Raw genomic sequence first — 16,618 nt, forward strand, 5'->3', positions numbered from 1 at the left:
CATCCTGGCCCTTGGGCTGCGTGGGTTGTCCCCTCAAGAAACCTTTTCATCGGCGAGTCACAAGGACATGTAGCTAAACTAACACACACCCACACCCATTGCAATCGCGTTCAGGGTTTGAAGGAGCCTTTCAATGTGCAATAAAACACTGGAGAAAGTCCGGAGGTAGTTCCGGCGCACGCGAGATTTCTCCCTGCCCATTTTTCCATTCTTTTAGGCTCGTTGATGAAATCGGTTAAAGCTCTGCAAATACTGCGGATCGGTCTTAAAGGCTTTAAATACTATCCGAGTGTGATAGTTTTATTAGCTCGGGAGGGATGCAACGAAGCTTGCATCAGAAACACCCGGAGTTTGTTCCCCTCGCCCCCCTCACTTGCCTATTCATTTTGCAAACATTGCTACTCGCCTCGCGATAGTTTTGGTTTTTACCAGCTCAGTGGAAGGAAGAGAGATCTAAATGCAAGAAAATGAATGGCGTGGACTTTGTATCTTGGGGTAAAGAACAGGCTGCAATGATCTCCAAGGAAGCACCATGCAAATCGTGAAATCCACAGACGAGAATCTGGGGGGAACTGATTTGCTCAGGCTCCCTGGGAGGAGAAATGTATTTTCTTCTAAAAGGGAATGTGAAGGGAGCTGCAGCGTTGTCAGTAAACAGAAAACGTGACTTCATCGGGAGCATCAAGACACCAAGTTGTTATTGGAGCTGTTTTAAAGTAGATTATTATGGTCATTATTATCGTTAAGTTGGGACCCCCACCAAGCGCAGAGAGTGAAAAGGCGAACGTAAAATTAAAAAAATTAAGCACGTTAAAAAAAAAAACTCGCCCCCGCCTCGATCTCCATGAAAGGATGTCCATATCTTTTCCGCTAAAATCCATCGGATTATCAAAATGTTAGGATCCGGCTGGGGAAACGTATTTTGTGAACGCGGGGGGAGAAAGGATGCGGATTTTAGGTGGGCGAGAAGCGAATCACGACGCGTCCGTGTTTTAAACCCAGGCCTGGGCCTAATCGCTGCCTTCGAAACCCAAGTGTTGGGCGCGGGCGGGCTTTTCTCGTGGGCCCTCGGTTAGTCTCGAGAAGCTCCCGGGCGGGGGTGGGGAGTTGGTGGTGGTGCGGTGGTGCCAGGAAAGGGAGACGCAGTGGAAAGCGCCTCCAGGCACGCGCGACCTTGGAAGGAGAAGCGCGGGGTGTCCCGTCGGTTCCCCCGCCCCGCTCTCCCTCCGACCAGGTGCCTTTGGGAAACCCCTCCATCCGCTGCCACTCCCCACCCCGGGGTCCCTTTCGCAGGGTGCCCGAGTCCTGCCAGTGTCCTCGCCCTTTACCGCATTTCACGCTCGGAAGGGGGGTCTCTTTGGAGTTCAATTGAGCGCGTAACGCGCGTACAAAGCAGGTTTCGCGACGACCCCGGGGTTTCACTCCTCAGTCCGAAGCTGCGGGGAGAGGGAGGCTTCTTTCTCTTCTTAGTTGTGGGGGGGGGGTTCTCTCTCCACACACACCCTTAAAACATGCCCCCCCAAGCAACAACCCCCAACCCTTCTCTCTTTTTATACCCAGGTGTGTGGGTGTGCGTATGCACAGGGCAAACTTCTAGAGGGCGAGGTCCCTTCAGCCCCCCAATAAAATATTTAAATATTTGAGGGGGGCCTCAAAGTTGATAGCCATTGCCATTCAAACGGTGCGTGGGTGTCGTGTCTTGTGATCGATTATGTGGGGCGGGGTTTACCTGGGGCCCCCAATATTTTAAGCAAGTTAGCAGCCATGTATATAGGGGTGCGCGCGCGCGTGTGTATGAGTGAGATCAGTTAAAAAGGAGGTTTAAAAGCTCGGGCAAATTGGATCAGGGGAAATCGTCACCCAACTTTCCTCCTTTCCCAAGGAGGCTGATCGAATTAAAAGGGCAGCGAGGCTGCTTGGCGAAAACAGAGGACCGGGGACGTCGAGGGTGTGTATTAAATTCTCATTAGAGATGCAGGAATCAGCCAGAGGGAACTTGGGCAGCTCAGCCTCCCTCCCTCTTTCCTCCCCTCCCTCCCCTCCCTCCTTCTCCCCTCCCCCCTCCTTCCCCTCTTTCCTCGCTCCCCCCACCCCCCACCCCAGTTGCCAGCCCAATAGACTGATGAGTTATTGTCATGTAAAAAGCGCCCGCGATCAGACCAACCGCTTTGCTATTGTCCAAGTGGAAACAGCCAAGTTTATGATGAGGACTATATGCTCTAGAGACCTCAGGCAAGGCAGCTCATAGGAGCCGTTTTTTCATAAAACTCGGCACGGCTGGTAGCAAGGAGGCCACTCTGGAAGCAAGAGCGGAGCTGTGCGCATCTCGCTCTCTCCCCTTGCCTTGGCTCTTCTTCTCTCCCCCCTCATCCACCTCGCCCCCACCCCCACCCCCACCCCACCTTGACCAGACGCCCCATCTTTTCTCTCTCCCCACCCTCCAGCCCCCAAACCCGTTGGCTGGGCCATCCCCGAGCCTTTTCAATGTATAAAATGGAATATTCTTACCTCAATTCCTCCGCCTACGAGTCGTGCATGGCTGGGATGGACACGTCCAGCTTGGCTTCGGCTTACGCGGACTTCAGCTCGTGCAGCCAGGCGAGTGGCTTCCAGTATAACCCCATCAGGACCACTTTCGGGGCCACCTCCGGGTGCCCGTCCCTCACCCCCGGATCCTGCAGCCTGGGCACCCTTAGGGACCACCAGAGCAGCCCATACGCGGCAGGTAAGGACCCTGCGCCCCTGGCTGGAGAGAGAGAGAAGGGGAAAGGCAAGCAGAGAGAGAGAGAGGGCAAGAGAGGAGGAAGGGGGAAGAGCCAAGCCAAAGCCCGACCGAGGAGAAAAGAGAGGGAGGGGAAAAAATAGGAGAGGGAAGCCTCGCTTTGATTGCATTTGGAAAATGGCAATGTGTTTAGTATTTACCCAACGAAATTTGCTTACACAAATGAAAGAATTTATCACGTTAGGAGCGATTGCAAGGAAGGAGAGAGAGGAGAGGAGAGAGGAGGGGGGTGGGTTGGGTTGGGTTTGTGTGTTGGGGGGGGGGAGAGGGGGGTGTAATTCACTTACACCGTTACACTATCCGAAGTCACACCCGAAACCGCCAACAAAATTATCTTAAGCTGCCAAAATGATCGGCATAATTTATTTACTTTGCGAGAGAGACGGAAAAGCTGGGGGAAATAATTAAATAAGCCGCGAGGAAAGCTCATTACTGACACTGTCTTCTTCATCATCTTCATCTTCATCGCCTTTTCCCCCTTTCCTTCTCTTCCCTTTCCCTCTTTTAAGAAACCGCATCCACCACGGGCAACAACAGTAAACAAGCCATGGAGAGATAAGCGGGCACTGTCTCGCTGCTAGTAATTTTCTTTTTCTTTCATTGCTTTCTTCCCCTTTTTTAGCAGCTTCCCCCCCCCCCCCAGGAACAACGAAATCCCGCCTGGGCGAAAGTCTTCGAGTAAGGGAGGAGGCGCAAAAAATTCAGGGGCAGCTCTGGAGGTGTCTGGGAGGGGGAGGCGACACTTACTTGGGAGCACGTCCCATTGAGCTCAATCGGACTTCCCAGTCAACATATTTAGGATGGCACGTGTCGGTGTTGCTCTATTCCGGTCAACGCCACGGGTCGATTTTGCTATCGAATTCCATGGAAACAGCATCTCTGGTGCTGGTCGTGGATCATTATTATTTTTGGACCATTTTTTGTACTAAACCAAGCAGGCATGTAGCAGTAGCATTTTGAGAGAAAGGCAGCCTTGGCCGTCTTGTCTGAACGCTCACACCCGCATCTAGCGAGATCGCCCTGCCAATCTCTCCATTCGTCATCTCTCTTTGCGACATTGAAGGAGGAGATGGGGGGGGCGCAACTACAAGATTTGCCTATCATTCCAACGAACCACCACCCCCATCTTAATTTAGCATAAATTGTCGTCGCTCTCCCCTCCCCCGCAATTTCATTTTTGGAAAATCGTCGCTAAGGGTGGTATACTTTTGATCCAACCGCAATAAACAGATACTGTGGGGTGGGATGGAGGGGAAGGGAGGTGGTTGGGGTTTTTTTTAATAACCTATATCGAAAGTAAAAAAAAAAGTGTTTTGGAGAATCCATACGCAAACAGACCGTATCATTCTCCTTCCTTTTCCATTTCGTTATCGAAATACATCCCTCTCCCTTTTCTGGATTAGAAACGTTAACCATCTCAGAAAACGGAGGGGACACGAATGCGTTTCTTCTCCATGTCTGCTCGCGAGTAAGCTCCCTGGTTAAGCGGGTTGTTAGCATGGCGGTGTAGACGGTTTCGCGGGTCACGCTCCGACCGCCGCAAGCGCAGTGAAACCATTCGAATCCGGATCCCCCGGACGGCTGTCCTCGCGTTCCAACGGCTTATTGCGGGGAATCGCAGCACGTTATCGACTGGCCTGTGTTTCTTTTCCTCCCACCCCGCTCCCCTTTCCCGCTTTAGTCCCCTACAAGCTCTTCACCGACCACGGAGGCTTGAACGAGAAGAGGAAGCAGAGGCGGATCAGGACCACCTTCACCAGCGCGCAGCTGAAGGAACTGGAGAGGGTGTTCGCGGAGACTCACTACCCAGATATCTACACCCGGGAGGAGCTGGCCCTCAAAATCGACCTCACCGAAGCCAGAGTTCAGGTTGGTGAAGGAGCTCCTTTCGATCCGGATTGCAGCAGCCGCCTAGGCCGCTTCATCTGGAGCAAAGCATCGCGGGTAGCAACGCGCAGCTTTCAAGATTTTGCTGGACGGGAGGTGACCAACGACAGAGAGTCCCAGGGTGGGAAGTCTGTTGCTTTTGCACATTTTCATACTTCCCTTTGGGAAAAAATATGAAAATGGATGCAGGGTTTTATATGTTTATCATTCCGGGCTGCTGCCCTTTTTTTTTTTTTTAACCTTTTGACTTTATCTTGAGTCATTCCTCCATCAGCAGCAGAAGGCATTCAGCTTTGCATCCCAAAGCTGTCTCACCTTCCTCATGGTAATGAGTACGACTCCTAAGGGCAGCAATTTCCTTGGAGAGCCCAGTGGCTAGGATATGTATTCCCTACGGCTTGGCTCACTTGCTAGAGCCACCCATTTCTGTACAGGTACCTTGTCAGTTCCTGATTTTGGCAGAGGACACATTATCATCTGGATAGCTGAACAGGGCAGCATGCGGCAACAGCCATACCATTCCGCGTATTAGATATTTGCATCCCTTCTATAATTTTGATTATTATTTTTTTGAGATCTTGTTGGCAATGCTCTCTATTTCTGTGGGAACAGTTTCTAACTTAGCAAACTGAAGATCTGAATTCTAAAAACAGGGAGAGCTTTACACTAAGATCTCACCTGATCTGCAGTCTAGGTACATATAAACACCTTTACCTTGGAGTCACTGACCTGAAATAATTATATTTGGCATACACTGATGTGTCTTAAATTAAGAAACACCCTAAATCGGGGGTGGAGAACCTCTGGCTCTCCAGATGTTGCCAATGGCCAGGGATGGTGTTAGTTTATATCTAGCAAAATCTGGAGGGCCAGAGGTTCCTCAATACTCTATCCTTTCACTACTTCTGAGCATCTCAAGAGTGCAAAAGACTGGTTTAGGATGCGCCAAGAAATAATAACACAAGTCATCAAGACTACAATCCTATCCAACTGCCCAATGGAACAAAATTGAAATTTCTGAGAAAACAAGGCTGCCAGCCACGCCAATATACCACAAAGCAGGTCATAGGGGAGCAGTTAATTTGCAAAGCAAGCCAGGCCAAAGCATGCCAGGACAGATTGTGGCACGAAGGCTTTAAGCATGGGCAGAAGAATGTTAGGGTGATGGTGCCAAACAGCAATAAATCCGAACAGAGGAGAGCCACTGGTATTGGAGCTGAAGGGAATGTGGCTGTTCCGCTTTGGTGTTGCTTTTGTTTTTATTAGATATTTTATGGGGGTTTTTCTTGATTTTATTCTGTAAACTGCCCTGAGACCCCCGGGCATAGGGCGGTATATAAATTCAAAAAATAATAACAACAAGCAATTGGCCAACATGCCAGATGTGCGTGGCCAATGGTCTGGCTCCATGCCAGCACACCTGGAAGCATCTTAAGAGTTGCCATGCTAGACCCTACCAGTGGTCGCCTGTTCTTTTTATTGACGCACCGTGGCCGAGCTGATGGCCAACAGAACTCACAGACAGGCTACATTATTCCTCAGCAGAGGAACAACAATGCATGTTACTTTATAGCAACAACCAGCTTCTGCAGTGAAGGACTTTTCCTGTCCACACTGCCCACACAATAGGGAGTAAATGATGCCAGTACATTGTCTGGACCTATTAAAAGAAAAGAGTCCTCGGCTGAAATGATATGAATGTTCTGAGATGAAAGTTCTCCTTTAGCTTGGCATGGCCAATAGCTACCCAGAGTCCGTCCATTCAACTAGGGCACATGCCACTAAACCGTAAGTGGAAGAATTTGCAACCGTGAACTCCACCACATTGTATAACCTGAATTTGCAGCGCTTCCATTTCACAGCTTCTCCCTCCCAAGGACCACATAAGGTGGTTTTAGCTGGCATCTTTTAGACACTGGGTGTCTAAAGCCAATTTACCCAGTCGCCTCCTGCCAGAAAGCAAATATAACCATGGAATAAGTCGGCCATCTGTAACATGTTATTAATCTTACTATTGCTGCTACCCCTGATTTCTCACAGGAATGGGAATTTGTGATGCTCACAGATGGGCTTGTCTACGCTCATTGTCCGTCGGTTGGCATTGACTTGGGAAATGGGCCTTTTCATTCCCCTTCCTACACCCATACACTAAGCAGTGGGTATTTTAATCCTTTTGGGTGTACACTCAAGTTCACGTACTAAAAATAGTTGCCAGTTTAGACCTACAAGGATAGATCTTTCCACATGTTTATTGATTGTTTTCTTTGGCTCAAGCTGGGATAGCTCAGTCGGTTTGAGCCCCAAGTTGGGTAAAAGATAACGGGTTGGAACAGATCGCCTCATGGCCCCTTCCCATTCTACAATTCTATGATATAAGTAGTGACCCCGCTGAGTTCTGGACCAGCTATTTTGAATCCACTACCGCAAAGTGGCTTTCAAGGCGCGCGTGGGAGAGAGAGAGAGAGAGAGAGAGAGAGAGAGAGAGAGGAAAGGGGGATGGTCTCGCATAATGGTCACAAACCCAGAATCGGTGACTCGAGGTTGCTTTGGCTTGACTCGCATATCCCGTGCACGTGGCAAGAGAACGCCTGCCCCCCTCGCTCGCCGCCCGCCCCACTCTGAACCTCTCTCTCTCTTTTCCCCCCTCTCTCCTTCCTTCCTTCCTTCTGGCCAGGTCTGGTTCCAGAACCGACGGGCGAAGTTCCGCAAGCAGGAGCGCGCCGCGGCGGCAGCGGCGGCCGCAGCCAAGAACGGCTCGTCTGGGAAGAAGTCCGACGCGTCGCGGGACGATGAGAGCAAAGAGGCCAAAAGCACCGACCCGGACAGCACCGGCGGGCCCGGCCCCAACCCCAACCCGGCTCCCAGCTGCGGCGGCGGCGGGCCCAGCCCCACGGGAGGCCCCGGCGGGCCCGGAGCCGGCGGGCCCGGGCAGGAGGCCGGCAAAGGCGCGCCGTCGGGGCCTGGCGGCTTGTCGGCGGCGGCGGCGGGGCCCGGGCAGGGCTGGGCCCCCGGGCCGGGGCCGATCACCTCCATCCCGGATTCCTTAGGCGGGCCCTTCGCCAGCGTGCTCTCGTCGCTGCAGAGACCCAACGGCACCAAAGGCACCTTGGTGAAGAGCAGTATGTTTTGAGCGCGGGGCCGGCCGGCCGGGGCTGCGTCGCCGGGGCCGGGCCTCCCTCGACGGGCGCTTCCCCAATGGCCGAGAGCGAGGAGGCGGCGCCCTCTGCAGGGAAGGGACTCGCCAGGCCTCCACTCCTGCCCTCCTCGCTCACGTCGGAGCGGCCCCGACGGCGCGGACTTGCAAGCGACCTTGCCCGGGCTACGAACAAGCGAGCGCCTCCGCCCTCTCCTCCTTGCGCAGTCCCTGGCCGGGAGAAAACTGCCCACAAGCTGCCAGTGTCGTTTTGTCAGTGTTGCTGCTGCTACTGCAATGTAATCCTTCCTCCCCACCCCGCCAAACCCCCCTCTCTTGGCCGGGTTTTTCCTTGAGGCTGAGGTGCTTTCAGCGTGGCTGCACACCCGTTGCAAAACCGCGCGTCCGCCTTTGCGCATCGTGAACGCTCCATTTTGGCGACTTGGCACGGCCGTCGCCTCCAAGGCGCGCTCGTTGAGAGCCACGCGGTCTCCTCCTCCCCCAGGGCTAAATTGGAGCCCACTCCGCCGCCCCCCAGCCTCCCCACTCACTCACTCCTTTTCGTGGGCTGAGCTGACGAGGCCCAGAGAACATGTACAGAGTTGAGAGGTCTAAATTTGTAAACGTACTGAAACCAAGGGGTTGCTGTGCAAGTCGTTTGTACTGTAACTAGAGCACAGCTTCTGAATGTATCGGTTAGGCTAGTAGGACGCACACCCCTTCCTGCTTTCGCAGCTTCCCTAGAATATAATTGACACGGAGGGTCTAAAAATTACAGTTAAATGTTATGTTACACCGGAGGGGGCGGGGATATAGTTACAGAATCAGTGCAATCTGGTTATGTTTTATTCTGAACCAAATTCCACACTCTTCAATCGGGCTTACTCCCTAATAAGCATGTTTAAGCCTTAAACTTTACGGATTGCCGTCTCGGTAGATCAATCTGTGTTTTCTAGGCAAGGGAGCCAATTTCTGAAGGCTTCTCAGAAATATTTTTGCACCACAAAACACAACAGCCCTCGTGGAAACCGCAGCTTGCCTCAGGGAAAGCGACTTTTGTTTAGCATTCCTCTTAAACAAGGTGACCTAATTTGATGTGGCAGTTGTCAGAGGGTATGTATGTATGGTTCAAGCTACATTAAGGTGGTTTAGGGTGGTGTGCCAAATGGTTGCTGTTTGTGCCCGGGTACCGCTTCGTAAATGCAGCATCGGTGATGACTTGCATTTGTGAAGGTGCCGCCGGAGGACCCAACCCATCTCCTCCTGCGAGGGTGATCAAAAGTCGTATCAGAGTTCAGCTGCCAGCCCTCAGCCACACACAGTAATCCACTGAGACGTGTGAGAAGCAGTTGGACCAACTCCGTTTCCAGCCCTGCCGAGTGACAACGTGAACCGGCCCTGACCATTCAGCATAGGCAACCCTCCTGTTGTGATCATTACTAGCAGTGATTAGGTTTTTCATTTACGGCCCTACCCTTTCCCCACCGCAGTTGCTGCAAACCTACCGTAATTGTGTGTTTCAATGTGCAGGGAGAAGTTTACAGAAGGTGAACCAACTCTCTGTCCAAAATAGCCCCAGGGGTCTTAACAGCCCTTTCTGGCAAATGGATTGGAATTCATTCTGAAGATTACGATTACATTGTCCATGCAGTTTTTAGGCATCTCTTCTTAGGGTTTTAAAAATGTTTCTTTTACAAGGCACAAGAACCTAGGTATTAGTTATGTCGACAGGTATGCTCTACCATCTTTTTCTGTGTCTTTCTAAAACTGTGTTCTGTGACTCAATTGTATAGTGTTAATATTGATACAAACTTGTCTACTCTAGTTAGACGTATAAATAATGTTTTCTCTCCTTGTAGTCTTTATGGTGTGTCTTTATGGAGAAATGAGGTTCTCACTGGTTACATTTCTTTGCGTCTAGAGAGGTCGGCTTCATGCAATGGTATCAGCTTTGGTTATCAATTGCATGTTGTCTCTTTTTTATTATTGTTATTTTTCCTTTTGTGTTGGGATATGTTTGTGGCATTAACCATCATAAATTATGTTTCAGGATTTTCAGATTTATTTATATGTGGTTAAAATGAATGCTTCTATTTAAAAGGGGAAATATTTCTACATGTGCATATAGTTTTCCAAGAGTGTACCATTAACTGATTGTTGATAATAAAAACAAAAAGCAAATACATGCCCTCTACATCTCTCGGTCTAATTTACTTTCTTCCTGAAGTCTGTTTTTAAAAACAAGAGTGTCGTGATAAATGGTCACTGATAGGCACTAGAGAGTGGGCAGGATCTGGGCGGGAAATAAATCAACCCCCCAGTATTGAGAATTTCCTTTGTGGATAATGTTGTAGGAACCAGGAAGTGCTGTGACCCAGTTTCTAGGGTGGTGATCAGGTTTTGAACCCATCACAATACGGTCTTCAAGTATAGCACTTCACTGCATTGTACCTTGTGTAAGTGCTGCCATTCATTCTGTGAATATCTCCTTGAGATAGTTGCTTTTTTAGCATGTCAGAAAGCTCCTTGTTGGATAGCACATCAACTTAGGTCAGAAACAGATTTCAAAACAATCCATCCATTATTTTTCCTCTGAAATCTTTTAGAGACAGGTGCAGTTTAATTCCTCCACAACACTGCAGTCCTAACAACCAGAGAATTAAAGTGGGTTGCCCGATGCATAATAATCTCTCGGTGACTTCAGCATGACAGATGAAATACCCCAGTCAGAGCTTTTCATGTCATCTGACCCCACCCCAAAGCAGTACTTTTAGCGGAGGCCATTCACACAGTCATCAAAAAGTCGATAAACGGTAAGTTACTGAATGAATGTGAATTGCCAGAGATTTTCTTCTTCTTTTCAAATAAGGGCAATTCAGGCTTACAGGATTCAAAGAAGTGCTTTCACACCAATACAAAAGTATTCCGGAGTCCAGTGTAAGGTGTATGTGTTGTGTGAATGGGAGGAGATGATGCGCATTGAGAAAGAAGTAAGATACACCAAAAGGTATTAAATTGGCAAGAAGAAATCAGTATTTGTGGATAACTTACGTAATGTGCATGGTATAGGTATTCTAAAAAGCAAATCTCAAATATACACTTTGTTATACAGGCTAAACCTGGTCATCCCGTTTGGCTACTTCAACTCTCTTGGAATTCATTAAGCTAATCACATTGAACAGGAATTCATAACTGTGTTAGTTTTAAATTCAAGAGTTACCTGGCAGTCACAATCGTAAGAAAGATCCTTTTCTTTTGCCCACTTCCTAGCAGTCAGCATTTACAAAACCAGATTACCTTACAAAATAAATATTAAAAGGCCTCCTTGGAAACTGCTCCAAAACATCCCAGATTGGGATCTTTCTGAAAATGCTTTGTATGGGGTTTTTTAAAAAAAAATGCTTCATTTTTTGTTTGACTGAATACCCAAAACTTCGGCTGTGATGTTTCCCTCTAACAGTTATCCTCACAGCTCGAGCTGATGTTCTGCTTTCTCAACACGCAATTGCATGCCAATGCTTTAAAAGGCTTTATTGCACTTCCGCTCGGAGACATTTTCCTCTTGAAAGAAGTACAAAGATAAAAATATTGAAATGTCGCCAATAGTTCCAGTACAGGACAGTCAACCATGAACAGAGTTGATTATGCTGGAATACCAGAGCCCTTTGCAGGAGACAAGCAATTTTTAATACCGCTTTCAACAAGGAATAATTGCTAAATGCCTTGGTGAGGAAAAGCTGCTCAGAATGTGTGTTTCTGGTGACCAAAAACATCCCTTTGGATTAGAGATGCAAGGAACTTGGCTTGTGCATCGCACTCTCCACTTCAAAACAATTTGGAACTTGCGTTATTTTTAACGGATTTCAGCTACAACACCAACTATTCAGTAGCAATAAATACATAATATATAGAATTCGCTATTAAGAGATAATTGCATGTGATTCCAGATGCGGCAAGAGAATGTGGAAGAACACAATCAATACACACATTAAAAGGACATAGGGTTTAGTTGTTAATCTTTTAAAATAGTTGCCATTATGCTGTTTAGTTTATTTCTTGTGCTTTTGATGCCCAACAAGGCCAAAGATCTCACAGAGGAAAACTGGATGACGCACTTGTTAAGTTGAAAGTCTTTATTAGCAATCCAGGGTAATAGATATATCCCTCCCAAACCATAGTCTCAAGTTTTGTAGAGAGTAATTATGTGTTCCATACTTTTTCAGATTTTAAGGTTTGTGTTCCAAGTGTTGTTTATATATTTGGAATTATTTACATATTTTCAGTTTAGGGGGGCATTTTTTATATTCATTTTAGCTTAGGTGTATTTGCATTGGAGTTTCTTATCCAAACAAAACCCTGCTCACTTTATTCACAGACTAATAAAACTGGATGTTTGTTGCTGGGATACATTGATTAAAAAACTGATTAGAACTGAAAAGAAAAGTCTCTTGGCAGGGTCTTGCTTGAGCCTATAATAAAGGGCTCTAAATTTATCCCCATAGTAATTATCTAACTATCGTGTATTTTAGTTTTTTAACATGAGAAATAGTCATTGTATCTTTGCTGCTAAGTTCTGTGTGTATTGTGTGATGAAGATGTTGGGTGGTATACGTGTAGTATGGGGTTCATCTTGATTTTGAGGTGTGAAAGTATGTTCAATAGGCAGCTTCTAGGCTTAAAAGTGAAGCAGCATTTCTTTCCATTGCAATTAATTCCTATTTTTATTACATACTTATTGCTCCCTTTGAAATGCTAGGACTTGTATGTTTGAAACATTAATTCAATGAACTGGAATAACGCCATGCAGCAAAGAATGCCAGAGGCTCAGAAGCAACGCTATAGTCTTTTTTTCCCTAACCAAAAGAGAACAACACCAAAGAGGGGATATGTTTAAATTAAGTCGAAACCTCTAGGCAGCTTCATTCATGTGTGACCCCAAAATTCCAGATCCACCCCCAAACTGATGCCAAATTTATGAGCTAGTTTTGTGCCATGAACCCCACATTTTGTGCCACCCCTTTACAAATTTTGAACTTCTTTGAACTTTGAACTTTGCGCTTTGAACTAATTCAAACTGAATTACTTTGAGCTTTGAACTAATTCAAACTTTGAACTAATTTGAGCTTCGAGCTTTGAAGCATTCAAACCTAGAGCTTTGAACTGAGATCCATCTCCGAGGGCCTTCTGGCAGTTCCGCCACTGTGAGAAGTGAGGTTACAGGGAACCAGGCAGAGGGCCTTCTCAGTAGTGGCGCCCACCCTGTGGAATGCCCTCCCATTAAATGTCAAGGAAATAAACAACTATCTGACTTTTAGAAGACATCTGAAGGCAGCCCTGTTTAGGGAAGTTTTTAATATGTGATGTTTTATTCTGTTTTTAATGTTCTGTTGAAAGCCGCCCAGAGTGACTGGGGACACTATTATTATTATTATTATTATTATTATTATTATTATTATTATTGAACTAATGTGAACTTTGAGTTTCAAACTAATTCAAACTTCAAGCTTTGAACTAGTTACAATGCTCCCCAGCTAAAGCAACCAGATAATACTACAAAGCCAGCCACAGCCATCTCTATTGTTGTTCTTCATTGCACATATATGAAACAGGCAAGCTTTGGAACATTAACACTTCACCTTACATCACCACCACTGGGTTTTTCCAGAGGGTTGCTTTCAAAGCCGATCACAACATGTCAGGAGGAACAATTGCAGAGGAATCCTAATGTCAATAAAGCCCAATCCATAAAACGTTGCATAAAATAATACAGGAAACTAGCCTAATTTAGCAGTTGAAAAAAACAAACTTGGCAGGCACGTCTCTCAGTGCTGTGTGTTGTTGTGCTGGCTTGCATAGCAGAATGTGCTATCGCAATGCAAACATCACAGGAATGGCTGTCATGTTAGCTCAGTGGAGCTCATCTGCACTTTCATCAAGTGGAATGGAAATATATGGCCTGTTTGGACACACACCTAGTGGAGAAGTCAACACAGATGCTCAGTTGTGTCCTAATCTCATGTGATTTGGTGCAGAACTCCCCAATCAGTGCTTACCTAGTGTGGAATACAGTGTTGTGCTAAGATCATTCTGTCAATACAACTATTTCTGCATGTCAGAGGGAACAATCTCCCATCTCCTCCCCTACCTCTGGTAGGGGAACATGCCATGCTCCTTCTGGGGTAGTTTGTCTACCTTTGTGTAATGATAACAATAATTTATTATTTCTACCCTGCCCATCTGGCTGGGTTTCCCCAGCCACTCTGGGCGGCTTTCAACAGAACATTAAAAACAGAATAAAACTTCCCTAACAGGGCTGCCTTCAGATGCCTTCTAAAAGTCAGATAGTTATTTGCTTGACATCTGATGGAAGGGTGTTCCACAGGCGGGTGCCACTACCAAGAAGGCCCTCTGCCTGGTTCCCTGTAACCTCACTTCTCGGAGTGAGGGAATTGCCAGAAGGCCTCACCCTGCACTCAACTTTCACCTGTGGCTCCTAGAAGCTGTCAGCATGCAACAGGTGAATGGCTTCCATCTGGCCGGCTAAACTGTGGGAATGTTCAGGGTGGCAGGAGAGGATATATTGTTTATTAATATCCTTCCTAACTTGTGCTAGCAAGTTCCTTTACTTAGCAGAGATACATTCCCCTTTTTACATGCACAGCAGATAGCTGGTTGCAGGCTCGTGTGAGCCTCTCACTATTATACAATTCAGTCTGTCTTCAGATTGAATTGTGCATTCCTGGTAAGTTCCCTTGAAACCCTCTTAAAAGAATAAAGACGTCACAATCTTATTCAAAGTCAATAAAAGAAGTTTACTTACATCAGTTCACAGTTGTATTCCTGAAGGCAGGCTTAGTTACAGATATGTACATGTGGATCTACTCCATATGGGGGAATAATCCCAGTGCTTCTACTAGCTGAGAGCTAGCAGAGCAGTCCTAGCTGAAAGCTGGTCAAACAAAGAAGGAAGTCAGAAAAAGAGAGAGAGGTTGCTGCGTGACTCGTCCTTCTGTTACCTAGACAGGTTAGGTCATACCCACTTTCTATCACATGCAAAAGGAAGGATGCTCCAGCCAGGAGGAACAGGAAGTTTTGACTGGCTGGACCAAACATTCCCTTGCATGTCTTCTCTAGCATTTCAAGGAATGTTGTACTTGACTGCCTCTCGTGGATCACATCCCACATAAACCAGGTAAGGGTTGCCAATGGGTCTCAAACCCTCACTTCCCCTGCAAGTGAGAAAAGTATCTGGCAGACTGAGCGGACGAGACCGACAGTGGATCCAAGAAGGTGGTTTCTGCACGTGCTGTAGAGGGAAGCGAGGGGCAGATGGGGCTCATCAACCTGGGAAGGGAGCCCATCTAGGAGAAGGAAAACTGATCCCAAACCTCTGCTGCCTTGTGGGATATCTTCGGGAGAAGAAAGGGCTAAGGAGGAAGCCCTACACAAATCTGGAGTGGGGTCCCTAAGGAAATCTTTTACCCTCATCCTGGCAACTCCTGCAGCCAGGCTGGTGCCAAACGTCCTGCTCTGCTTTCCTTTGGAACACATCAGTGAGGCCAAAAGGCAAGTATTGTCATCTGGGCAGCCTGGAACCCCCAGAGAGGTCACTTTGGTGCTGTTAACACAGCAAAAACAACGTGGGAGGCAGCGGTTAAGAGTCACCAGTTTCTGCAGCCACAGCAGGTGCTGTGATTCTCCAGTGGTTTGGCCTTGCCCTTGGAGGTGCCCTCCACTGACTCTCAAGACAGACAGATGCCAACAATTTAATATGTCCATAATAACAATTCTATCCGTTTTAATTCCAATACAAAATAAACCGTGTCCACAGTTAATTTGAAAGGTTCTAGTCATCTGATTTATTTCCTCTGGTAGAGGACTGTAATGGGTAATTTCCTTTATTTCCGTCATGTCCCAAGTCTCTGATCACAGGAGCCAGAGCACTTCCCCAAGTTTGGACAAACATAACTTGAGCATCTATTAACACATGAGATACCAAAACAATTTGCATGCTCTCTGATCAGCTGCTGTACAGGAAATGTTAACATTAACATCTCTTTCCATGAATTGGCACCACCATGTTTTGTTTGATCACAAGTGAGCCTAACGGTTGGATAAAAGTTGTGGCCATCCAAGACATTCATCTTAGCTGGAGCCTTTCCTACGTGTAACTGGGTATCTGTGGAAGTAGCTACCTCTCATTTAAATATTTGAAATGTACTGTATCTGCTTTACAATTTACTTTTGATTATAGCTTTGAAGGATCTCAAGCTTGTTTCATCAAAAAGAAAATGTACCCATGTTTACCCAGAGAAAGTTCTATTTAATTTAGTGGGACTGGATTATTCCCATTTCATTGTGTGCTTCCAGAGGAGCCCTATGCTAAGAATTAACCTTGGCTTGAGAGAATTCTTTTTCTTTCAAAAATGACTTTCAACTTTTGACTAAGATTTTGGTTCACGTAGCTAATCATATTTTGAACGAGAGAATTAGTGGCAACTCATCCTGGTCTGCTTTCAAAAGGGAAAACTAAGCAGACAGTCTTGTTAATTTAGCATATAGACTTGGAATAAAGTACAACATCCATCATCTCATCAAAATTCAATTAAAACTCAGTCCAGCATCCAAGGAAAAGGAGCCAATTTTATTCTGGAAGCAGAGCTCTCCAAACATCACTAAAAACCTTTAATGGTTCTTTCTTGCATTCTGGGAGTGATTTAAAAAAAGAAAAAAAAGAATAACCACTTTGGGACTTCAAATTAAGCTTTACATTTAAAAGCTAGAACACATGTCGTCTTAAAGCAGAGGCCTTTGTC

The 16,618-nt window shown here is 46.8% G+C and overlaps 1 protein-coding gene across 1 annotated transcript; it reads left to right on the forward strand.

Annotated features, from left to right (window-relative positions):
• The first annotated feature begins 2,473 nt into the window (after nt 1-2,473).
• Nucleotides 2,474-8,000, forward strand: PHOX2B (paired like homeobox 2B). The gene is made up of 3 exons (XM_083572074.1): nt 2,474-2,725; nt 4,464-4,651; nt 7,344-8,000. The coding sequence occupies exons 1-3, from the start codon at nt 2,485-2,487 to the stop codon at nt 7,797-7,799; spliced, it is 885 nt and encodes a 294-aa protein (XP_083428200.1). The 5' UTR covers nt 2,474-2,484; the 3' UTR covers nt 7,800-8,000.
• The last annotated feature ends 8,618 nt before the right edge of the window (nt 8,001-16,618 follow it).

This window comes from Podarcis filfolensis (assembly GCF_964270895.1).
Source record: "Podarcis filfolensis genome assembly, chromosome: 9".
Lineage (NCBI taxonomy): Eukaryota > Metazoa > Chordata > Lepidosauria > Squamata > Lacertidae > Podarcis > Podarcis filfolensis.